General features: G+C 49.5%; 1 protein-coding gene across 1 annotated transcript in view; it reads left to right on the top strand.

Annotated features, from left to right (window-relative positions):
- Positions 1 to 26332, top strand: part of mmp17a (matrix metallopeptidase 17a) — a 115792-nt gene that overhangs the window by 80843 nt on the left and 8617 nt on the right. Inside the window, exons 6-8 of the mRNA XM_070886411.1 lie at positions 415 to 514; positions 3400 to 3482; positions 18863 to 19015. Of these exons, the coding sequence (XP_070742512.1) occupies positions 415 to 514; positions 3400 to 3482; positions 18863 to 19015 (336 nt within the window). The remainder of the gene's footprint in view (positions 1 to 414; positions 515 to 3399; positions 3483 to 18862; positions 19016 to 26332) is intronic.

The raw sequence follows: 26332 nt of genomic DNA, 5'->3' as shown, positions 1-26332 counted from the left end.
AAAAGGAGTGCTTTAAATTAATTCAAAGTAGTTTAGTCGACTTTCATCAAATCTTCCTCACTGTTCCTCCTGTCTGACGAGTACTCAGCTGACTGACTAACTGGGTGTAAAAGAGTAAATGGGATAGTCAGTGAACTGGAAAGGATGTTGCTAATTCGAAGTGTCACTCGTTGATTTAATGCATGAGCACAATGGAGAAGACTGCTCCGATCTAAATGGGAATGAAGCAATTTCGTTGTGGCTGTGTGGAGACCCTCTGTTGGAAAGCACTTGCATTAGCCAGGGATAACAAGGCGATAGAATTAACACCTTTCACAGGAGACATTACGTGACTACACTTTCAAACTTGGTTAGATTATTTTATTCAATTCGGTTTCAGTGTGTGTCTGTTTTTCCCTTTCTCTCCACATTCAGGTGTGAAAGAGCTGCTGTTTCCCACCAGCCAAACCAAAATGGAAAATTCATCGGACCCTCCGATGCTCCCAGAACCACCAGGAAAACGGCCAACAGCTCAGTGAGTATCGGTTGGACTGGCGGTTCCACCCTGCCCCGCTCCCCCAACCACCCCTCGTTGTAGCCAATTAAAGGAAGAGAAGACTGTGAAACCAACATCACTCAACTTGGAGCGCAAAAATAAAATCCAGGCTGACTCTCTAGTGCAGTGCTGAGGGAGTGCTGCAATGTCGGAGGAGCAGTACTGAGGGAGCGCCGCACTGTCGGAGGGGCAGTACTGAGGGAGTGCTGCACTGTCGGAGGGGCAGTACTGAGGGAGCGCTGTACTGTCGGAGGGGCAGTACTGAGGGAGTGCTGCACTGTCGGAGGGGCAGTACTGAGGGAGCGCTGTACTGTCGGAGGGGCAGTACTGAGGAAGCGCTGCACTGTCGGAGGGGCAGTACTGAGGGAGCGCCGCACTGTCGGAGGGGCAGTACTGAGGGAGTGCTGCACTGTCGGAGGGGCAGTACTGAGGGAGCGCTGTACTGTCGGAGGGGCAGTACTGAGGGAGTGCTGCACTGTCGGAGGGGCAGTACTGAGGGAGCGCTGTACTGTCGGAGGGGCAGTACTGAGGAAGCGCTGCACTGTCGGAGGAGCAGTACTGAGGGAGCGCTGCACTGTCGGAGGGGCTGTACTGATGGAGCACCACACTGTCGGAGGGGCAGTACTGAGGGAGTGCCGCACTGTCGGAGGGGCAGTGCTGAGGGATCGCTGTACTGTTGGAGGGGCAGTGCTGAGGGATCGCTGTACTGTCGGAGGGGCAGTACTGAGGGAGCGCCGCACTGTCGGAGGGGCAGTACTGAGGGAGCGCCGCACTGTCGGAGGAGCAGTACTGAGGGAGCGCTGCACTGTCGGAGGGGCAGTACTGAGGGAGTGCCGCACTGTCGGAGGGGCAGTACTGAGGGAGTGCCGCACTGTCGGAGGGGCAGTGCTGAGGGATCGCTGTACTGTCGGAGGGGTAGTGCTGAGGGAGCGCTGCACTGTCGGAGGTGCCGTCTTTCGGATGAGATGTTAAACCGAGGCACCGTCTACTTTCTCAGGTGTAAAAGATGTAAAAGATCCCATGGCACTATTTCGAAGAAGAGCAGGGGCATTCTCCCCAGTGTCCTGGAGCCAATATTTATCCCTCAATCACGATAACTCAAACAGATTATCTGGTCATTACCACATTGCTGTTTGTGGGAGCTTGCTGTACGCAAATTGGCTGCCGCGTTTCCCACATTACAACAGTGACTACACTCCAAAAGTACTTCATTGGCAGTAAAGCGCTTTGAGACGTCCGGTGGCCGTGAAAGGCGCTATATAAATGCAAGTCTTTCTATTTAGCAGGGCCGTGCTTTCAGCTGCCTGGGCCTTGAGCTCTGGAATTCCCTCCCTAAACCTCTCTACCTTTCTTTCCTCCTTCGAGAAACTGTTCCTATTGGCAGAAGGGTCGAGAACCAGAGGACACGGATTTAAGGTGATTGGCAGAAGAACCAAAGGCGACTTAAGCAAAAGCTTTTTTACGCAGCGAGTGGTTAGGATCTGGAATGCGCTGCCTGAGAGGGTGTTGGAGGAGGACTCAATCTTATCTTTCAAAAGGGAGTTGGATAAGTGTCTGAAGGAAATAAAACCGCAGGGCTACGGGGAAGGTGTGGGGGAGGGGGACTGACTGAGAGTCGGCACGGGCTCAATGGGCTGAATGGCCTCCTCCCTTCATTCTATGATTCTCTAACGTGCTCCTTCAAACCTACTTCGTTAACCGAGCTGTTGGTCATCTGCCCTATCATCTCCTTGTGTGGATTTTTGCCTTGGGACGTTTTAGAATCATAGAAATTTACAGCACGGAAGGAGGCCATTCGGCCCATCGTGTCCACGCCGGCCGACAAAGAGCTACCCAGCCTAATCCCACTTTCCAGCTCTCGGTCCGTAGCCCTGCAGGTTACGGCACTTCAGGTACACATCCAGGTACTTTTTAAATGTGGTGAGGGTTTCTGCCTCTACCACCCTTTCAGGCAGTGAGTTCCAGACCCCCACCACCCTCTGGGTGAAGAAATTTCCCCTCAAATCCCCTCTAAACCTCCCCCCAATTACTTTAAATCCATGCCCCCTGGTTGTTGACCCCCTCTGCTATCCACTCTATGCTACATTAAAGTTGCTATATTTTCAATATTTTAAATTAATTCTCGGGATGTGGGCATTGCTGCAATGGAAAGACATTTCCGTCCCCAATCACTCACATCCTGCACCTCAGCATAAACACCCTTCCTTACACAGTCACATATCAGGCAGGATCGTCACTGCTGGGACACAGATTTGATGAGGCTGAACAGACTGTTTCTCCCTCGGGTACTCTCTGTCCATTCACTGAGTCAGTCCCAAGCTGCTGCCTGCCAGATGGGCCCACTCCATCGGATCAGAACTAATTACAGAGACAACAAAGTGTCAGCTAATCTGTTCCGAACTTGCGCCCCACAGATTGGCGTATGTACAGAAAAGAAAGCAGTGTGGGCTGGCCCGTGCTGCCCCAGGGCCCTCGGCTCTTCTGGGCCCCGTACCCTCATTTGCCTCCGCCACGATCCCTCGTTGCTCCTCTGCCATAAACATTCGCCGCACTGCCGCCAGCCCACACTGTGCGATATGTGTGTGCGCACTGGGTCCACTCGTCTTGGTCAATCCTTGCCACTGGACCGAGACCTCGCTCTGTCAAGCCCGTGTGATGGCTGGTGTGCAACGGCCACACGTTAAAAAAATCCACCCACAGGCATCAACATGTCGTTCGGGATTTGGAATATCAGATTCTTCATTGAAACATCTGTGAACTCGTCCCTTTTTTGTGTGAAAGCAAGTCATCCTCGATACGAGGGACCGCCCATGATGATGATAAAAGAAAGATATTTCTGATCTGATTTTTTTTTTCTCCTGTAGACCCAGAACAGATGTTCCTGACAGATGCAATACCAACTTCGATGCTGTGGCTCAGATCAGAGGAGAAGCTTTCTTCTTCAAAGGTACAGTTTGTAATTCCATAGATACATCCCTCTTGCTGTATATATTCAATGACCCAGCCTCCACAACTCTCTGGGGCAGAGAATTCCAAAGATTCACGACAGTCTGAGAGAAGAAATTCCTCCTCATCTCCGTTTTAAATGGGGACCCCTTATTCTGAAACTATGCCCCCTAGTTCTAGATTCTCCCATGAGGGGAAACATCCTCTCTGCATTTATCCCATCAAGCCCCCTCAGAATCTTATACGTTTCAATAAGATCACCTCTCATTCTTCTAAACTCCAATGAGTATAGACCCAACCTGCTCATCCTTTCTTCATAAGACAACCCTTCATCTCAGGAATCAACCTTCTCTGAACAGCCTCCAATGCAAGTATATCCCTCCTTAAATATGGAGACCAAAACTGTACGCAGTACTCCAGGTGTGGCCTCACCAATACCCTGTACAGTTATAGCAGGACTTCCCTGCTTTTATACTCTATCCCCCTTGCAATAAAGACCAACATTCCATTGACCTTCCTGATCTGCAAAGAGCGAATCAGCACATTGGATGCCGAGTAGTGGAGGCCAAAGGCTTGGAATTATTTGAGGAACAGCTAGAGGAAGTGATATTCAGGAAGAAACTTAATTCTGCCTTGCACTGTGTGGTGCCCTCAACTCGTGTGATATCCCATCGTGTCCGGGCTTGTTACCAGCACATTCAACCACGTCATTTGCAGTTCGAACATTGCGGCACCTTTATAAATGCTCAGGGTGAGATCTGCTGCCAGCACTTTGTTCTGTTGGCCCTCGAGTATAATTTTAATCCTTTTCAAGGTCTGAATGCTGATGGCCATCTCTCCAGTGTTCCCTGTCTATTTATGTGAGTGTTTGTAGTGAATGCGTTCAATGCAGGGAGCTGCTCCAGTGGTCAGGACTTTGACAATGGGTGATTCAGACTGCAGTTATATAAAATCACCTTTGCTGGGCATGGATTGATTGTACAGACCAGATCCCAACACGACACAACCCTCAGTACACTTCTAACTTAATAGCTGAAGGATTTCCTCTGATGGAGGCTGAAATATAATTAAAACGTTAGCCTCTGTTTAGAGAAAGAAATGATAAATGTCACGAATGCCTCTCACTTACTCCCTCACAGAGTCTCACAGCACATGAGGATCCCATTTGGCCCATCGTTCCTGTGCCGGCTCTGTGACAGAGCGATCCAATCAGTCCCACTCCCCCCGCTCTTTCCCCAGATCCCTGCTAATTTTCTCCCCTTCCAGTATTTATCCAATTCCCGTTTGAAAGTCACTATTGAATCTGCTCCCACCGCCCTTTCAGGCAGCGCGTTCCCGATCACAACAACTCGCTGCGTAAAAACATTCTCCCCATCTCCCCCTCTGGTTCCATCGCCGATTATCGTCAATCTGTATCCCCCTGGTTACCCGACCCTCCTGCCCCTGCAAACCGTTTCTTCTTATTTACTCTATCAAAACCCTTCAAGATTTTGTATGCCTCTATTAAATTACACAGGATTACACCGGATATACAGCCCAGAAACAGGCCATTGGGTCCCACGCTTCGTGCCGGGGTTTATGCTCCACACCAGCCCCCTCCCACCCCTCTCCATCTCACCCCATCACCATATCCTTCTATTCCTCTCTCCCCCATGTGTTTATCCAGCTTCCCCTTAAATGCATCGATACTATTCACCTCAACCCCTCCCTGTGGCAGTGAGTCCCACATTCTCACCGCTCTCTGGGTAAAGAAATTTCTCCTGAATTCCCCATTGGGTTTATTAGTGACTGTCTGATATTGATGGCCCCTAGTTCTGGTCTCCCCCACAAGTGGAAACATCCTCTCTACATCTACCCTCTCAAACTCCTTCATAACCTTAAACCCCTTCATAATCAGATCACCCCTCAGCCTTCTCTTTTCGAGAGAAACGAGCCCATCCAGTTCAATCTTGCAATTATATAGCACCGTTCATGACATCCGGAGGTCTCAAAGTGCTTCACACGAGGGAGAAAGGAAGAGAAGGATATGGTGATGGGGTGAGAGGGAGAGGGGTGGGAGGGGGCTGGTGTGGAGCATAAACCCCGGCACGGAGCGGTGGGACCCAATGGCCTGTTTCTGGGCTGTACATTCGATGTAACGCTTTATAAAAGGCAAGGGATGAGGATGAAAAGATACATTTTTCATAAGAACATAAGAACGTAAGAATTAGGAACAGGAGTAGGCCATCTAGCCCCTCGAGCCTGCTCCGGCATTCAACAAGATCATGGCTGATCTGGCCGTGGACTCAGCTCCACTTACCCGCCCTCTCCCCATAACCCTTAATTGTCTTATTGGTTAAAAATCTATCTATAGAAACATAGAAACATAGAAAATAGGTGCAGGAGCAGGCCATTCAGCCCTTCTAGCCTGCACCGCCATTCAATGAGTTCATGGCTGAACATGAAACTTCAGTACCCCATTCCTGCTTTCTCACCATAACCCTTGATCCCCCGAGCAGTAAGGACTTCATCTAACTCCCTTTTGAATATATTTAGTGAATTGGCCTCAACTACTTTCTGTGGTAGAGAATTCCACAGGTTCACCACTCTCTGGGTGAAGAAGTTTCTCCTCATCTCGGTCCTAAATGGCTTACCCCTTATCCTCAGACTGTGACCCCTGGTTCTGGACTTCCCCAACATTGGGAACATTCTTCCTGCATCTAACCTGTCTAAACCCGTCAGAATTTTAAACGTTTCTATGAGGTCCCGTCTCATTCTTCTGAACTCCAGTGAATACAAGCCCAGTTGATCCAGTCTTTCTTGATAGGTCAGTCCCGCCATCCCGGGAATCAGTCTGGTGAATCTTCGCTGCACTCCCTCAATAGCAAGAATGTCCTTCCTCAAGTTAGGAGACCAAAACTGTACACAATACTCCAGGTGTGGCCTCACCAAGGCCCTGTACAACTGTAGCAACACCTCCCTGCCCCTGTATTCAAATCCCCTCGCTATGCAGGCCAACATGCCATTTGCTTTCTTAACCGCCTGCTGTACCTGCATGCTAACCTTCAATGACTGATGTACCATGACACCCAGGTCTCGTTGCACCTTCCCTTTTCCTAATCTGTCACCATTCAGATAATAGTCTGTCTCTCTGTTTTTACCACCAAAGTGGATGACCTCACATTTATCCACATTATACTTCATCTGCCATGCATTTGCCCACTCACCTAACCTATCCAAGTCACTCTGCAGCCTAATAGCATCCTCCTCGCAGCTCACACTGCCACCCAACTTAGTGTCATCCACAAATTTGGAGATACTGCATTTAATCCCCTCGTCTAAATCATTAATGTACAATGTAAACAGCTGGGGCCCCAGCACAGAACCTTGCGGCACCCCACTAGTCACTGCCTGCCATTCTGAAAAGTACCCGTTTACTCCTACTCTTTGCTTCCTGTCTGACAGCCAGTTCTCAATCCACGTCAGCACACTACCCCCAATCCCATGTGCTTTAACTTTGCACATTAATCTCTTGTGTGGGACCTTGTCGAAAGCCTTCTGAAAGTCCAAATATACCACATCAACTGGTTCTCCTTTGTCCACTCTACTGGAAACATCCTCAAAAAATTCCAGAAGATTTGTCAAGCATGATTTCCCTTTCACAAATCCATGCTGACTTGGACCTATCATGTCACCATTTTCCAGATGCACTGCTATGACATCCTTAATAATTGATTCCATCATTTTACCCACTACTGAGGTCAGACTGACCGGTCTATAATTCCCTGTTTTCTCTCTCCCTCCTTTTTTAAAAAGTGGGGTTACATTGGCTACCCTCCACTCCATAGGAACTGATCCAGAGTCAATGGAATGTTGGAAAATGACTGTCAATGCATCCGCTATTTCCAAGGCCACCTCCTTAAGTACTCTGGGATGCAGTCCATCAGGCCCTGGGGATTTATCGGCCTTCAATCCCATCAATTTCCCCAACACAATTTCCAGACTAATAAAGATTTCCCTCAGTTCCCCCTCCTTACTAGACCCTCTGACCCCTTTTATATCCGGAAGGTTGTTTGTATCCTCCTTAGTGAATACCGAACCAAAGTACTTGTTCAATTGGTCTGCCATTTCTTTGTTCCCCGTTATGACTTCCCCTGATTCTGACTGCAGGGGACCTACGTTTGTCTTTACTAACCTTTTTCTCTTTACATACCTATAGAAACTTTTGCAATCCACCTTAATGTTCCCTGCAAGCTTCTTCTCGTACTCCATTTTCCCTGCCCTAATCAAACCCTTTGTCCTCCTCTGCTGAGTTCTAAATTTCTCCCAGTCCCCAGGTTCGCTGCTATTTCTGGCCAATTTGTATGCCACTTCCTTGGCTTTAATACTATCCCTGATTTCCCTAGATAGCCACGGTTGAGCCACCTTCCCTTTTTTATTTTTACGCCAGACAGGAATGTACAATTGTTGTAATTCATCCATGCGGTCTCTAAATGTCTGCCATTGCCCATCCACAGTCAACCCCCTAAGTATCATTCGCCAATCTATCCCAGCCAATTCACGCCTCATACCTTCAAAGTTACCCTTCTTTAAGTTCTGGACCATGGTCTCTGAATTTACTGTTTCATTCTCCATCCTAATGCAGAAATCCACCATATTATGGTCACTCTTCCCCAAGGGGCCTCGCACAATGAGATTGCTAATTAATCCTCTCTCATTACACAACACCCAGTCTAAGATGGCCTCCCCCCTAGTTGGTTCCTCAACATATTGATCTAGAAAACCATCCCTTATGCACTCCAGGAAATCCTCCTCCACCGTATTGCTTCCAGTTTGGCTAGCCCAATCTATGTGCATATTAAAGTCACCCATTATAACTGCTACACCTTTATTGCATGCACCCCTAATTTCCTGTTTGATGCCCTCCCCAACATCCCTATTACTGTTTGGAGGTCTGTACACAACTCCTACTAACGTTTTTTGCCCTTTGGTGTTCTGCAGCTCTACCCATATAGATTCCACATCATCCAAGCTAATGTCTTTCCTAACTATTGCATTAATCTCCTCTTTAACCAACAATGCTACCCTACCTCCTTTTCCTTTTATTCTATCCTTCCTGAATGTTGAATACCCCTGAATGTTGAGTTCCCTGCCCTGATCATCCTGGAGCCACGTCTCCGTAATCCCAATCACATCATATTTATTAACATCTATTTGCACAATTAATTCATCCATCTTATTGCGGATACTCCTTGCATTAAGACACAAAGCCTTCAGGCTTGTTTTTTTAACACCCTTTGTCCTTTTAGAATTTTGCTGTACAGTGGCCCTTTTTGTTCTTTGCCTTGGGTTTCTCCGCCCTCCACTTTTCCTCATCTCCTTTCTGTCTTTTGCTTTTGCCTCCTTTTTGTTTCCCTCTGTCTCCCTGCATTGGTTCCCATCCCCCTGCCATATTAGTTTAAATCCTCCCCAACAGCACTAGCAAACACTCCCCCTAGGACATTGGTTCCAGTCCTGCCCAGGTGCAGACCGTCCGGTTTGTACTGGTCCCACCTCCCCCAGAACCGGTCCCAATGCCCCAGGAATTTGAATCCCTCCCTGCTGCACCACTGCTCAAGCCACGTATTCATCTGCGCTATCCTGCGATTCCTACTCTGACTATCATGTGGCACTGGTAGCAATCCCGAGATTACTACTTTTGAGGTCCTACTTTTTAATTTAGCTCCTAGCTCCTTAAATTCGTTTCGTAGGACCTCATCCCTTTTTTTACCTATGTCGTTGGTACCAATGTGCACCACGACAACTGGCTGTTCTCCCTCCCATTTCAGAATGTCCTACACCCGCTCCGAGACATCCTTGACCCTTGCACCAGGGAGGCAACATACCATCCTGGAGTCTCGGTCGCGGCCGCAGAAACGCCTATCTATTCCCCTCACCATTGAATCCCCTATCACTATCGCTGTCCCACTCTTTTTCTTGCCCTCCTGTGCAGCAGAGCCAGCCACGGTGCCATGAACTTGGCTGCTGCTGCCCTCCCCTGATGAGTCATCCCCCTCAACAGTACCCAAAGCGGTGTATCTGTTTTGCAGGGGGATGACCACAGGGGACCCCTGCACTACCTTCCTTGCACTACTCTTCCTGCTGGTCTTCCATTCCCTATCTGGCTGTGGACCCTTTCCCTGCGGTAAGACCAACTCACTACACGTGATACTCACGTCATTCTCAGCATCGTGGATGCTCCAGAGCGAATCCACCCTCAGCTCCAACTCCGCAACACGGACAGTCAGGAGCTGGAGGTGGATACACTTCCTGCACATGTAGTTGTCAGGGACACCGGAAGTGTCCCTGAGTTCCCACATGGTACAGGAGGAGCATAACACCCGACCGAGCTCTCCTGCCATGACTTAACCCTTAGATACACTTAAATTGGCAACAACAATGTTAAAAGTTACTGACTAATATAAGAAGAAAAAGAAAAACTACTCACCAATCACCAGCCAATCACTTACCCCCTAGGCTGTGACGTCACCTTTGTTTCTTTCTTTGCCTTCTCCCTGTAGCTGCACCGACACGCCTCTCGCCAACCCCGGACTCGCGCTGCTCCGAGCTCCCGCCTCCTCGACTGACTGCTCGAACTGCTCGACTCCCGCTGGCCTTTATAGGCCTCTCGCCAACCCCGGACTCGCGCTGCTCCGAGCTCCCGCCTCCTCGACCGACTGCTCGAACTGCTCGACTCCCGCTGGCCTTTATAGGCCTCTCGCCGACCCCGGACTCGCGCTGCTCCGAGCTCCCGCCTCCTCGACCGACTGCTCGAACTGCTCGACTCCCGCTGGCCTTTATAGGCCTCTCGCCGACCCCGGACTCGCGCTGCTCCGAGCTCCCGCCTCCTCGACCGACTGCTCGAACTGCTCGACTCCCGCTGGCCTTTATAGGCCTCTCGCCGACCCCGGACTCGCGCTGCTCCGAGCTCCCGCCTCCTCGACTGACTGCTCGAACTGCTCGACTCCCGCTGGCCTATCTGTGATTTGAATACATTCAATGAGCTAGCATCAACTGCTTCCTTGGGCAGAGAATTCCACAGATTCACAACCCTCTGGGAGAAGAAATTCCTTCTCAACTCGGTTTTAAATTGGCTTCCCCGTATTTTGAGGCTGTGCCCCCTAGTTCTAGTCTCCCCGACCAGTGGAAACAACCTCTCTGCCTCTATCTTGTCTATCCCTTTCATTATTTTAAATGTTTCTATAAGATCACCCCTCATCCTTCTGAACTCCAACGAATAAAGACCCAGTCTACTCAATCTATCATCATAGAAACATAGAAACATAGAAAATAGGTGCAGGAGTAGGCCATTCGGCCCTTCTAGCCTGCACCGCCATTCAATGAGTTCATGGCTGAACATGCAACTTCAGCACCCCATTCCTGCTTTCTCACCATACCCCTTGATCCCCCTAGTAGTCAGAACTACATCTAACTCATTTTTGAATATATTTAGTGAATTGGCCTCAACAACTTTCTGTGGTAGAGAATTCCACAGGTTCACCACTCTCTGGGTGAAGAAGTTTCTCCTCATCTCGGTCCTAAATGGCTTAACTCTTATCCTTAGACTGTGACCCCTGGTTCTGGACTTCCCCAACATTGGGAACATTCTTCCTGCATCTAACCTGTCTAAACCCATCAGAATTTTAAACGTTTCTATGAGGTCCCCTCTCATTCTTCTGAACTCCAGTGAATACAAGCCCAGTTGATCCAGTCTTTATTGATAGGTCAGTCCCGCCATCCCGGGAATCAGTCTGGCGAACCTTCGCTGCACTCCCTCAATAGCAAGAATGTCCTTCCTCAGGTTAGGAGACCAAAACTGTACACAATACTCCAGGTGTGGCCTCACCAAGGCCCTGTACAACTGTAGCAACACCTTCCTGTCCCTGTACTCAAATCCCCTCGCTATGAAAGCCAACATGCCATTTGCTTTCTTAACCGCCTGCTGTACCTGCATGCCAACCTTCAATGACTGATGTACCATGACACCCAGGTCTCGTTGCACCTCCCCTTTTCCTAATCTGTCACCATTCAGATAATAGTCTGTCTCTCTGTTTTTAACACCAAAGTGGATAACCTCACATTTATCCACATTATACTTCATCTGCCATGCATTTGCCCACTCACCTAACCTATCCAAGTCGCTCTGCAGCCTCATAGCATCCTCCTCGCAGCTCACACTGCCACCCAGCTTAATGTCATCTGCAAACTTTGAGGCTGTTCCCCCTAGTTCTAGCCTCCCCTACCAGTGGAAACAACCTCTCTGCCTCTATCTTGTCTATCCCTTTCATTATTTTAAATGTTTCTATAAGATCACCCCTCATCCTTCTGAACTCCAACGAGTAAAGACCCAGTCTACTCAATCTATCATCATAAGGTAACCCCCTCATCTCTGGAATCAGCCTAGTGAATCGTCTCTGTACCCCCTCCAAAACTAGTATATCCTTCCTTAAGTAAGGTGATCAAAACTGCACGCAGTACTCCAGGTGCGGCCTCACCAATACCCTATACAGTTGCAGCAGGACCTCCCTGGTTTTGTACTCCATCCCTCTCGCAATGAAGGCCAACATTCCATTCACCTTCCTGATTACCTGCTGTAACTTTTTGGGACTCATGCACAAGGACCCCCAGGTCCCTTTGCACCGCAGCATGTTGTAATTTCTCCCCATTCAAATAATATTCCTTTTTACTGTTTTTTTTTCCAAGCTGGATGACCTCACATTTTCCGACATTGTATTCCATCTACCAAACCTTAGCCCATTCGCTTAACCTATCTAAATCTCTTTGCAGCCTCTCTGTGTCCTCTACACAACCCGCTTTCCCACTAATCTTTGTGTCATCTGCAAATTTTGATACGTTACACTCTGTCCCCTCTTCCAGGTCATCTATGTATATTGTAAACAGTTGTGGCCCCAGCACCGATCCCTGTGGCACACCACTAACCACCGATTTCCAACCCGAAAAGGACCCATTTATCCCGACTCTCTGCTTTCTGTTAGTCAGCCAATTCTCGATCCATGCTAATACATTTCATCTGACTCCGCGTACCTTTATCTTCTGCAGTAACCTTTTGTGTGGCACCTTATCGAATGCCTTTTAGAAATCTAAATACACCACATCCATCGGTACACCTCTATCCACCATGCTCGTTATATCCTCAAAGAATTCCAGTAAATTAGTTAAACATGATTTCCCCTTCATGAATCCATGTTGCGTCTGCTTGATTGCACTATTCCTATCTCGATGTCCCGCTATTTCTTCCTTAATGATAGTTTCAAGCATTTTCCCCACTACAGATGTTAAACTAACCAGCCTATAGTTACCTGCCTTTTGTCTGCCCCCCTTTTTTAAACAGAGGCGTTACATTAGCTGCTTTATAATCCGCTGGTACCTCCCCAGAGTCCAGAGAATTTTGGTAGATTATAACGAATGCATCTGCTATAACTTCCGCCATCTCTTTTAATACCCTGGGATGCATTTCATCCGGACCAGGGGACTTGTCTACCTTGAGTCCCATTAGCCTATCCAGCATTAGCCTATCCAGCACTACCCCCCTAGTGATAGTGATTATCTCAAGGTCCTCCCTTCCCACATTCCCGTGACCAGCCATTTTTGGCATGGTTTTTGTGTCTTCTACTGTGAAGACCGAAGCAAAATAATTGTTTAAGATCTCAGCTATTTCCACAGTTCCCATTATTAAATCCCCCTTCTCATCTTCTAAGGGACCAACATTTACTTTAGTCACTCTTTTCCGTTTTATAGATCGGTAAAAGCTTTTACTATCTGTTTTTATGTTTTGCGCAAGTTTACTTTCGTAATCTATCTTTCCTTTCTTTATTGATTTCTTAGTCATTCTTTGCTGTAGTTTAACATTTTCCCAATCTTCTAGTTTCCCACCAACCTTGGCCACATTATACGCATTGGTTTTTAATTTGATACTCTCCTTTATTTCCTTGGTTATCCACAGCTGGTTATCCCTTCTCTTACCGCCCTTTTTCACTGGAATATATTTTTGTTGAGCACTATGAAAGAGCTCCTTAAAAGTCCTCCACTGTTCCTCAGTTGTGCCACCGTTTAGTCTGTGTTTCCAGTCTACTTTAGCCAACTCTGCCCTCATCCCACTGTAGTCCCCTTTGTTTAAGCATAGTACGCTCGTTTGAGACACTACTTCCTCACCCTCAATCTGTATTACAAATTCAACCATACTGTGATCACTCATTCCGAGAGGATCTTTTACTAGGAGATCGTTTATTATTCCTGTCTCATTACACAGGACCAGATCTAAGATAGCTTGCTCCCTTGTAGGTTCTGTAACATACTGTTCTAAGAAACAATCCCATATGCATTCTATGAATTCCTCCTCAAGGCTACCCCGTGCGATTTGATTTGACCAATCGATATGTAGGTTAAAATCCCCCATGATTACTGCCGTTCCTTTTTCACATGCCTCCATTATTCCCTTGATTATTGTCCGCCCCACCGTGAAGTTATTATTTGGGAGCCTATAAACTACGCCCACCAGTAACTTTTTCCCCTTACTATCTCTAATCTCCACCCACAATGATTCAACATTTTGTTCATTAGAGCCAATATCGTCTCTCACAACTGCCCTGATATCATCCTTTATTCACAGAGCTACCCCACCTCCTTTCCCTTCTTGTCTATCTTTCCGAATTGTTAGATACCCCTGTATGTTTAATTCCCAGTCTTGGCCACCCTGCAACCACGTTTCTGTAATGGCCACCAAATCATAGCTATGGCTATTTCATGGCTAACAAAATGGCAGATCAGGCTCCTGTGGGCCAAAGGGCCCACTCCTCGTCCTGTGTGTGTCCCTATTCTTTCAACCCTTTCACATACCAGCCAAGGGTGAGCTCCCAAATAGCTGTTCGTGAGTGGATTGCACATCATATCCCGTGAAACATAGAAACATAGAAACATAGAAAATAGGTGCAGGAGTAGGCCATTCGGCCCTTCGAGCCTGCACCACCATTCAATGAGTTCATTCCCTCAGTACCCCTTTCCTGCTTTCTCTCCATACCCCTTGATCCCTTTAGCCGTAAGGGCCATATCTAACTCCCTTTTGAATATATCCAATGAACTGGCATCAACAACTCTCTGCGGCAGGGAATTCCACAGGTTAACAACACTCTGAGTGAAGAGGTTTCTCCTCATCTCAATCCTAATTGGCCTACCCCTTATCCTAAGACTATGTCCCCTGGTTCTGGACTTCCCCAACATCGGGAACATTCTTCCCACATCTAACCTGTCCAGTCCCGTCAGAATCTTATACGTTTCTATGAGATTCCCCTCTCAACCTTCTGAACTCCAGTGAATAAAGGCCCAGTTGATCCAGTCTCTCCTCATACGTCAGTCCAGCCATCCCTGGAATCAGTCTGGTGAACCTTCGCTGCACTCCCTCAATAGCAAGAACGTCCTTCCTCAAGTTAGGAGACCAAAACTGAACACAATATTCCAGGTGAGGCCTCACCAAGGCCCTGTACAACTGCAGTAAGACCTCCCTGCTCCTATACTCAAATCCCCTAGCTATGAAGGCCCAACATACCATTTGCCTTCTTCACCGCCTGCTGTACCTGCATGCCCACTTTCAGTGACTGATGAACCATGACCCCCAGGTCTCGTTGCACCTCCCCTTTTCCTAATCTGCCGCCATCCAGGTAAAAAGACAAGTGTTTTTAACCATAAATTCCAGAGAAATAAGCCTGGAGGTGAAACAATGTTATTGAAAGACCTGATAAATGGCTGGAATAAGAAGCTATTATACGGAGCAGGTGAGAGCTGGAAGCAGTGATATCAGTTCAGTGAATGTTGTGCAGCCGTTGCCTGAGCAAATTGCAGAGGCCCTGTTAGGTGCAGTAGCGCCCTCTGGTGCAACCAACAATCACTGCAGGGATCAAGTGGCTCTACTCGCAGAGATGGAGACCATTTTTTGGATGCAGATACGTTCTACGTGAATGTACAGCACAGAAATCGGCTATTCGGCCCAACTGGCCTGTGTTGGTCCACACGAGCCTCCTCCCACACTACCTTAGGTGTCAGCTGTGGCTCAGTGGGCATACTCTCGCCTCTCAGTCACCAGGTTGTGGGTTTAAGTCCCACTCCAGGAACTTAAGCACAAAAAATCTAGGCTGACACTCCCAATGCAGTACTGAGGGAGTGCCGCACTGTCGGAGGGGAAGTACTGAGGGAATGCCGCACTGTTGGAGGGGCCGTACTGAGGGAGTGCCGCACTGTCGGAAGGGCAGTACTTAGGGAGTGCCGCACTGTTGGAGGGGCCGTACTGAGGGAGTGCCGCACTGTCGGAAGGGCAGTACTGAGGAAGTGCTGCACTGTCGGAGGGGCCGTACTGAGGGAGTGCCGCACTGTCGGAAGGGCAGTACTGAGGAAGCGCTGCACTGTCGGAAGGGCAGTACTGAGGGAGTGCCGCACTGTCGGAAGGGCAGTACTGAGGGAGCACCACACTGTCGGAAGGGCAGCACTAAGGGAGCGCTGCACTGTCGGAGGGGCAGTACTGAGGGAGTTTCGCACTGTCGGAGGGGCAGTACTGAGGGAGTGCCGCACTGTCGGAAGGGCAGCACTGAGGGAGCGCTGCACTGTCGGAGGGGCAGTACTGAGGGAGTGTCGCACTGTCGGAGGGGCAGTACTGAGGGAGCACCACACTGTCGGAAGGGCAGCACTGAGGGAGTGCCGCACTGTCGGAGGGGCAGTACTGAGGGAGTGTCGCACTGTCGAAGGGGCAGTGTTGAGGGAGCACCACACTGTCGGAAGGGTAGCACTGAGGGAGCGCTGCACTGTCGGAGGGGCAGTACTGAGGGAGTGTCGCACTGTCGGAGGGGCAGTGTTGAGGGAGCGCTCGGATGAGACGTTAAACCGAGGCCCTGTCTGCTCTCTCACGTGAACATAAAAGATCCCATGGCACTATTTGGAAGAAGAGCAGGAGAGTTCTCTCCAGAGTCCTGAGCCAATATTTATCCCTCAGCCAACATCACTAAAGAACCGATTACCTGGTCATTATCACATTGCTGTGTGTGGGAGCTTGCTGTGCGCAAATTGACTGCTGCGTTTCCCACATTACAACAGTGACTACACTTCAAAAGTACTTCATTGGCTGTCAGCACTTTGAGACGTCCGGTGGTCATAAAAGGTGCTATAGAAATGCAAGTCTTTCTTTAAAGGAGTATGGAGACAGCAGGCTTGAGGTGGTTGGGATCAGGCACTCTCTCGCTTGGAGCCATATTCAGAAAGCATTGGGGTAGATCAGGCCCGTTGAAAATTGGATTTGCTAGAAATGTCCTAGAAATTTGTTTGGGTCGGTTTTGAAACGCTAACGATCACGAAAAATTGGACCCTGGGACTGGTGTAAATGATGGCTCTGAGGTGCCGGGGTCTGTCGCCCGACAGACAGCTCACCCGACAGTACAATCCAATTCTGGGGGAACGCTCCCTCCGCGAAACCCTGGTCCATTCCGCAGTCATCCCCAGCAGACCCTCCCCTTCCCGCGGCACCTTCCCGTGCAAGCACAGGAGATGCAACCCCTGCCCTTTTACCCCCTCCCTTCCCACTGTCCAGGGCCCCAAACACTCCTTCCAGGTGAAACAGCGATTTACTTGTACTGCTTGCAATGCAGTATACTGTATTCACTGCTCACAATGCGGTCTCCTCTACATTGGGGAGACCAAGTGTAGATTGGGTGACCGCTTTGCGGAACACCTCCATTCAGTCCGTAAGGTGACCCTGAGCTTCCGGTCACCTGTCACTTTAATTCCCCGCTCCACTCCCACTCTGACCTCTCCGTCCTCGGTCTCCTGCTCTGTTCTAATGAAGCTCAACGCAAGCTCGAGGAACAGCACCCCATCTTTCGTTTAGGCCCTTTACAGCCTCTGGACTCAACATCGAGTTCAACAATTTCAGACCGTAACCTCTGGCCATCTTTTTTTCCGTGTTCTCTCCCACGGCAACTGTTGATGACTCTCCCATTCCCATTTACATCCTCTCTGGACCCATCTATTGTTTCTTCACTTGTCCAAGTGCCGTCTCCTTCTGCCTTGCACCATCATCCCTTTTGTCATTTAATCTCTCCTGCCCCCCCACCCTATCACAGACCTTCCCTTTTGTTCTTTCCCCTCCCCCCTTTCTCTGCCCTTACACTTGCTTAAGAACCTGTTACACCTCTAACTTTTCCCAGTTCTGACGAAAGGTCGTCGACCTGAACCATGAACTCGGTTTCTCTCTCCATGGATGTTGCATAACCCGCTGAGTGTTTCCGGCATTCTTTGTTCTATTTCAGATTTCCAGCACCCGCGGTATTTTGCCCTGGCCCACCTGCTGTGCCGGCCCTGACCATGAGATAAGTCTGGTGGGGAGCAGATCACGATAGAGGCCATGGGGTTTATAAACAACAAGTTTAACGTAATAAAAACACCCCAAAGCACTTCACGGGAGCGATAATCAGACAAAATCCGGTCACATAAGGAGATATTAGGACAGGTGACCAAATGCTTGGTCAAAGAGGTAAATTTTAAGGAGCATCTTAAAGGAGGAAAGAGAGGTAGAGAGGCAGAGGAGAGGTTTAAGGAGGGAGTTCCAGAACTTGGGGCCCAGGCAACAGAAGGCACAGCCACCGATGGTGGAGCGATTATAATCAGGGATGCTCAGGAGGACAGAATTAGAGGAGCGCAGACATCTCGGGGGATTGGAGGAGATTACAGAGATAGGGAGGGGCGAGGGCCATGGAGGGATTTGAAAGCAAGGATGAGAATTTGGAAATCGAGGCATTGCTTAACCAGGAGCCAATGTAGGTCAGCGAGCACAGGGGGTGATGAGTGAGCGGGACTTGGTGCCAGTTAGGACACGGGGGCAGCTGAGTTTTGGATCACTTCTACGTAGTTTACGTTGAGTAGAATGTGGGAGGCCAGCCAGGAGTGTGTTGGAATAGCCAAGTCTGGAGGTAACAAAGGCACGGATGAGGGCTTCAGCAGCGGATGAGCTGAGGCAGGGGTGGAGACGGTCGATGTTATAGAGGTGGAAATAGGCAGTCTTAGTTTATGCTAAGGAGCAACTTAAAGGAGGAGAGAGAGGCAGAGAGCTTGGAGCCCAGGCAGCTGAAGGCACGGCCACCGATGGTGGAGCGATGGAAATTGGGGATGGTCATGAGGCCAGAATTGGAGGAGCGCAGAGATCTCGGGGTGGGGGGGGCGGGGGGGAATGGAGGCGGTCACAGAGGTAGAGATGGGCGAGGCCCTGGAGGGACGTGAGTCACCCCACCATGTAACAAGAAGCCGTGCTCTCGGCTTTCTGCGCGGGCGCGCGGCTCCCTCAGTAACGTGTTGCATTGTCTCCAACAGGGAAGTATTTCTGGCGGCTGGCCCGTAACAGGCACTTGGTCTCCTTTCAACCAGCGGAGATCCAGCGATTCTGGCGTGGGTTGCCCAGCAACATGGACAGCGTGGACTCCGCGTATGAACGAACTGCGGACCACAAAATAGTATTTTTCAAAGGTAAGTGTTGGGCCACGTCAACCGGCGGGTGTCAGGTTTGCTCGCCTCACTCGATACATCCAACATCCGGGTCCCGTCACTTAACATCTCTTACTGCGATTATATAGCGCCCTGGTGAGACCGCACCTGGAGTATTGTACACAGTTTTGGTCTCCTTACCTAAGGAAGGATATATTTACTGTTGTGGAGTATTACAAAGATACTCAACACAAATCTGTTTTGGAGAAAAGAATCATTTATTATAAAGTACTCGAGGGAGAGACATCTCTTCTACACGAGTTCAGTAACTCGGTGACCCAAACCATCCCTTCGCCTCGTCGGGCTGCTGTCTTTATACAGTCAAAATACATACAAAATCATGAAGTTCCTCGCGGAAGCTTTCCATTTGTTGTTTCCCTGCTGCGTCACAAAGTTTTGGCTACCTACTATGATAAATATTAATTAGTTAATACAATTATATTGACAGCAAGCTTTGTTACACCCCCTGTGCACCTTTTATCTGATCAGTTACGTGCTACATCATTACTTTTCTATGGTTAAGAAATTCCAGTGAAAGTACATTTTCCCAGACCTATTTGACCGCGACTAAATCTTCTGTTAATAGACAGACAAAGCTAGGATGTTTATCGTTACCTCGTGTAATTCTGTCTATGCTAGGACATCTGCCAAATACTCCCTTCTCGAAAGTTATACGTTATGGTCCCACACTCAACTTAAGCTTAGCCACAAACGTTTTAGAAATACTAATGATTTTTAACCCCTTCACTTACCATAGAGGGAGTGCAATGAGGCTTCACCAGACTGATCCCTGGAATGGGGGATTGTCCTATGGGGAGAGGTTGAGTAGACTAGGCCAAGATTTTCTAGAGTTTAGAAGAATGAGAGGTGATCGCATTGAAACATACAAAATTCTTACAGTGCTTGACAGGGTAGATGCAGGGAGGATGTTTCCCCCTGGCTGGGGAGTCTAGACCCAGGGGTCACAGTTTCAGAATAAGGGGTCGGCCATTTAGGGCTGAGATGAGGAGAAACTTCTTCACTCAGCGGGTGGTGAATCTTTGGAATTCTCTGCCCCAGAGGGTTGGGGAGGCTCAGTCTTTGAGTATATTCAAGGCTGAGATCGATAGATTTTTGGATATTAAGGGAATCAAGGGATATGGGGACAGTGCAGGGAAGTGGAGTTGAGGTAGAAGATCAACCAGGATCTTATTGAATGGCGGAGCAGGCTCGAGGGGCCGAATGGCCGACTCCTGCTCCTAATTCTTATGTTCTTATGTTATCTGCCTTTTAAAGTGGGGCCCCCGCTTTTATCGTTAGGGTTATGGGGTCCGATAGCACAGTGGTTATGTTACTGGACCAGTGATCTTGAGGCCTGGACCAATGATCTGGTGACACAAGTTCAAATCCCACCACAGCAGCTGGGGAATTTAAATTCAATTAAATAAATCTGGAATTTAATAAAAAGCCAGTGTGTCAGTAATGGCGACCATGAAACTACCGGATTGTTGCAAAAACCCACCTGGTTCCCTGATGCCCTGTAGGGAATGAAATCTGCCGCCCTTACCCGGTCTGGGCCTATATGTGACTCCAGACCCACTGTGGTTGATGCTGAATCGCCCTCTGAAATGGCCCGGCGAAATACTCAGTTGTATAAGGCGGCTCACCATCATCTTGAGCAATGGATGGGCAATAAATACCCACGCTGAATGAATAAAATAAAATATTGGCCAAAAATGGACCATTAACCATTTGAAAGTTGCTAGTTAGAACATCTTTAGCCCTCTGTTGATCGTGTCCAGAAACAAACTGTACTTGTGTGTCCCTTGGTACCTCAGTGGTGTGTTGGTGTAAGAGCCACCACAAGTAAATGATTGTAGTAAAGCAACTGTGGTCACATTGCGTGCAGTCATGTTTGGTTCCTTCAGTAGTCACCAACTGTACATTAAACAGGTCATGAGGACGTGAGGTGACTTCATAGAATCATAGGATGATACAGCACAGAATCACCTGCAATGACTTCTCTTCCCGCCCCCGCATCGTTACCTCTGGTGTTCCCCGAGGATCTGTCCTTGGCCCTCTCCTGTTTCTCATCAACATGTTGCCCCCTGGTGACATCATCCGGAAAACACAGCGTCAGTTTCCACATGTAGGCTGATGGCACCCAGCTCTACCTCACCCCCACTTCTCTCGACCCCTCCTCGGTCTCTACATTGTCAGACTGCTTGTCCCACATCCAGTTCTGGATGAGCAGAAATTTTCTCCAATTGAATACTGGGAAGTCCGAAGCCATTGTTTTCGGTCCCCGCCACAAACTCCGTTCCCTAGCCACTGACTCCATCCCTCTCCCCAACTTGCCTGCGGTTGAACCAGACTGTTCCCAACCTCGGTGTCATGTTTGACCCTGAAATTAGCTTTTGACCACATATCCGCAGCATAACTCAGACCGCCTATTTCCACCTCCGTAACATCATTTGTCTCCCCCCTTGCCTCAGCTCATCCGCTGCTGAAGCCCTCATCCATGCCTTTATTACCTCTAAACTTGACTATTCCATCGCACTCCTGGCTGGCCTCCCACATTCTACCCTTTGTAAACTAGAGGCAATCCAAAACTTGGCTGCCCCGTGTCATAACTCACACCGAGTCCCGCTCACCCATCATCATCATAGGCAGTCCCTCAAAATTGAGGAAGACTTGCTCCCACTCTAAAAGCGAGTTCTCAGGTGACTGTACAGTCCAATATGGGAATTACAGTCTCTGTCACAGGTGGGACAGACAGTGGTTGAGGGAAAGGGTGGGTGGGGAGTCTGGTTTGCCGCACGCTCCTTCCGCTGCTTGCGCTTGGTTTCTGCATGCTCTCGGCGACGAGACTCGAGGTGCTCAGCGCCCTCCTGGATGCTCTTCCTCCACTTAGGGTGGTCTTGGGCCAGGGACTCCCAGGTGGGGATGTTGCATTTTATCAGGGAGGCTTTGAGGGTGCCCTTGAAACATTTCCTCTGCCCACCTGGGTCTCGCTTGCTTTGGGAGTCTTGCGTCGGGCATGCGAACAATGTGGCCTGCCCAGCGGAGCTGGTCGAGTGAGGTCAGTGCTTCGATGCTGGGGATGTTGGCCTGATGAAGAACACTGACGTTGGTGTGTCTATCCTAGTGGATCACCCTTGTGCTCGCTGACCTACATTGGCAACGCCTTAATATCAGATCACTCCATGGCCTCGCCCCTCCCTATCTCTGTAATCTCCTCCAGTCCCACAACCCCCCGAGATGTCTGCGCTCCTCTAATTCTGCCCTCTTGAGCATCCCTGATTATAATCGCTCCACCATCAGTGTCCGTGCCTTCTGTTGCCTGGGCCCCAAGCTCTGGAACTCCCTCCTAAACCTCTCCGCCTCTCTACCTCTCTTTCCTCCTTCAAGACGCTCCTTAAAACTGACCTCTTTGACCAAGCTTTTGGTCACCTGCACTAATTTCTACTTATTTGGCTGAATGTTTTTAATCTCATAACACTCCTGTGAAGCGCCTTGGGACGTTTCACTTGTTAAAGGTGCTATATAAATACAAGTTGTTGTTGTTGAGGCCATTCAGCCCATCTGTGCCGGCTCTGTGACAGAGTGATCCAATCAGTCCCACTCCCCCCGCTCTTTCCCCGCAGCCCGACACATTTCCCTTTTGAAGTATTTATCCAATTCCCATTTAAAAGTTACTATTGAATCTGCTCCCACCGCCCTTTCAGGCAGCGCGTTCCCGATCACAACAACTCGCTGCGTAAAAACATTCTCCTCATCTCCCCCTCTGGTTCCATCGACGATTATCGTCAATCTGTGTCCCCCTGGTTACCCACCCTTCCGCCACTGGGAACAGTCTCTCCTTCCTTGTTCTATCAAAACCGTTCCAAGATTTTGAACACCTCTATCAAATCTCCCCATAAACATCCCATTCACTGGGGGTCTCGCTTGGGATTGACTATCTCCCCGCGCACTCCTGCAATCTCCTGTATTATGGACTGTGTCAGTCGGTGATCCCGATGATGATCTGTCTCTCCCAGCATTTATAGTAATACAGGCTGAGCCTCCGAAATCCGGAATGTTCCAGAACCCAGACTCCCCCCGCCTCGGCGGCCCAACCTCACCTCCTCCCCCTTACCTCGGCTGTTTCACCCCCCACAATCCTCTCCCCGACCTCGCTTGACCCCCCCCGACCCCCTCGAGCCTGCCCGACCCCCCCCTGACCCCCCGACCCTGCACGACCCCCCCGACCCTGCCCGACCCCCTCTGACCCTGCCTGACCCCCCTGACCCTGCCCGACCCCCCCCAACCCTGCCCAACCCCCCGACCCTCCCCTGACCCCCCGACACTGCCCGACCCCCCCTGACCCCGCCCGACTCCCCCTGACCCCGCCCAACTCCCCCCAACCCCCCTTGACCCCACCGACCCTGCCCGACCTTCCCTGACCCTGCCGATCGCCCCCCGACCCTGCCCAACCCTCCCCCGTGACCCTGCCGACCCCACCTACCTCGGCCCAGGCAAAGACGTTCCGAAACCTGGAAATACCCTCAATCCGGAACGGCCTCGGTCCCAAGGTTTCCGGATTTTGGATGTCACACCTGTAATGACAGTCGCCCGACTAAAACCACCGGTTTCTCACTGTAGCCCGTTATACTGCCATCGCGTGATGCGGGAAAATCACGTGTGACCGCGAGAAACGGTGGGGACTGTGCTCTCTGGGAAAAGGAATCCTCCTTGGGACGCACCTAGCCAGCTGTGTGGCTATCGCTGGTCGCTTGGTAATTTGTCCAGTACACGTGAGTTCTAGGGCAAGGGGACATAACCTTAAACTCAGAGCCAGGCCATTCAGGAGAGAAGTTTGGTAAAGGCTGGTAAAAGTGAGGGACTCTCTCCCAAAAAAAGCAGTAGATTCTGGGTCAGTTAATCCTGAGAGCGGTAGATTTTTTGTTAGACAATGATATTAAGGGAGCTGCAGCCAAGGAGAGCGTATGGAGTTAGGTCGCAGATCAGCCATGATCTCATTGAATAGTGGAACAGGCTCGAGGGGCTGAATGGCCTCCTCCTGTGTCTTTAAAGATGTGGAAGTAAAGAGCTGGGTGTTACAGGATGGCCCACGCCACATTGAGCAGTGCAGCCCCTCCACATGAACAATCGTCCTAACCCCTTTATCCCCTTTCCTATGGTCTCTGCTTCAACTACTAACTCTGGCTGCATCGATCGTCCTGTTTCTGTGTTGTAAATTCCATGGAATTTAGAGTAAGTGGGTTGTGGAATTAATGCACTCACCCACCTCTGAAAACCAGGGAGCGAGTACCCAAGGGAGGGAGGGAGGGGGTCAGTAGGAGTGTGTGTATGTTGGTGTGTGTGTGTGTTGGTTAACCCTTGCCACTGGACCAAGACCTCGCTCTGTCAAGCCCGTGCGGTGGCTGGTGTGCAACGACCACCCCACGTAAAAACAATCCACCCACAGGCATCTTCCACCCTTCAACATGTAGTTCGGGATCTGGCCCGCATTGGACTCATCGGTCACCTTAGAACTGATTTTAGTGTGGAAGCAAGTCATCCTGGACTCTGGGGCACTGCCTGGGAAGAGGATGATTGAGGCCCCAGAGAGGCCCACCTTTCCCTATGCTGAGTTGGTGTTACACTGGGAGTGTCAGCCTACATTACCCGCTCACGTCTCAAGTAGAATTTCTCGAAATATTGAATCCAGCAACTTTCCAGATGTGTGATGCAGATTGCAGAAGCCATTGATGTGTAAATATTGGGTCTTACAGCGCTTGTCTTCAATGTCACGCCAGGAAGTCAAAGAAAGAGCAGCAGTTAATCTAGGAGCAAGGTTGGAGCTCATTGATGATAATACACTGCCTGTTTCATGATTAACAGCCTTGGATCTCAATCTACAAGATCCTGAAAAGTTTGACAAAAGTGCTTAATGTAGAACAATTTTTCCTAAAATAAACCTTCAAGAGTGTGTATAAAGAACCATTTTTTGCCTCCAAGCTTAGTTACATCGCATTTTACAGCACAGAAACAGGCCATTCGACCCATCGAGCCTGTGCCGGCTCTGTGGTAGAGCGATCCAATCAATCCCACTCCCTCCGCTCATTCCCCACAGCCCGGCAAACGTTTCCCCTTCAAGTATTTATCCAATTCTCTTCTGAAAGTTACTGCAGGTTGAACTTCTCTTATCCAGCAAGCTGGGGACCTGACCTGTTCCGGATGAGGGATTTTGCCAGATGAGGGGAGGTCATTGGCCTGGGGCGGGAGGGAGGTCAGCGGCCTTCTGGTAAGTGCGGGGATTTTCTGTTTCGGCGAATGATTTAATTAAATCATAAAGGAAAGGTATCACCATTGTGCCTAAAAAGGGAATGGGAAACCTTGGGGGGGGGGGGGGGTTGGGGGGGTTGGAGTTCTGCCGTGGCCGGGAATGGTGTCGGACAAGGGAGTCCCGGATTTAAGGGAGGTACTGAATTTGCTTCCTCCACCCTTTCGGGCAATCCATTCTAGATCACAACAACCACATTCTCACCACTCTCCGAGAAAAGAGGTTTCTCCTGAATTCCCCATTGGGTTTATTAGTGACTATCTTATATTGATGGCTCCCTAGTTCTGGTCTCCCGCACAAGTGGAAACATCTTCTCGACGCCTATCCTATCGAACCCCTTCATAATCTTCAAAACCCTCTATCAGCTCACCCCTCGACCACCTCTGTTCTACAGACACGAGCCCCAGCCCCATCCTTTAGTTAACGGATGTCGGGGCTGAAACTGCTCCTTGTTGTAGTAATGCCGGAAAACGGGGCCCAAAGGTACAGCTTTCGGGGCGAAAACATCCCGTGCCCGATCTGCGCTGTGTTACAGGCGTCGCCATCTTGGTAAAGACTCCCTTTGCCGGCATTCTGGTAAGCCACCTAAAACAGGCATTAGGCCCCTTACATGTGTAAATGAGGGGCCGAACACCTGTTTTAAATGCCCTCGCCAAAATTAGTTAGTGTTCAGACGTCGGGAAAATATTCCCACTTGCCGGCACAGACACAATCGGCTGAATGACTCCTCTGTTCTGTATCATTCCATGATTGTGGGGGACTCCAAAACTTTATTGGAACATAAATGGTAACTTAGCCAAATATAAGATACGGGCCGGTTTACATATACACATAGAACATAAGAAATAGGAGCAGGAGTCGGCCATTTGGCCCCTCGAGACTGCTCCACCATTTAATACGATCATGGCTGATCTGATCATAGTCTCAGCTCCACTTCCCTGCCCGCTCCCCATAACCCTTGACTCCCTTATCGCTCGAAAATCTGTCTATCT

This window comes from Pristiophorus japonicus, chromosome 8 (assembly GCF_044704955.1).
Source record: "Pristiophorus japonicus isolate sPriJap1 chromosome 8, sPriJap1.hap1, whole genome shotgun sequence".
Taxonomy (NCBI): Eukaryota; Metazoa; Chordata; class Chondrichthyes; family Pristiophoridae; genus Pristiophorus; species Pristiophorus japonicus.
The sequence above is the reverse complement of the archived record's forward strand: the minus strand, read 5'-3'. Positions and strand labels throughout refer to the sequence as shown.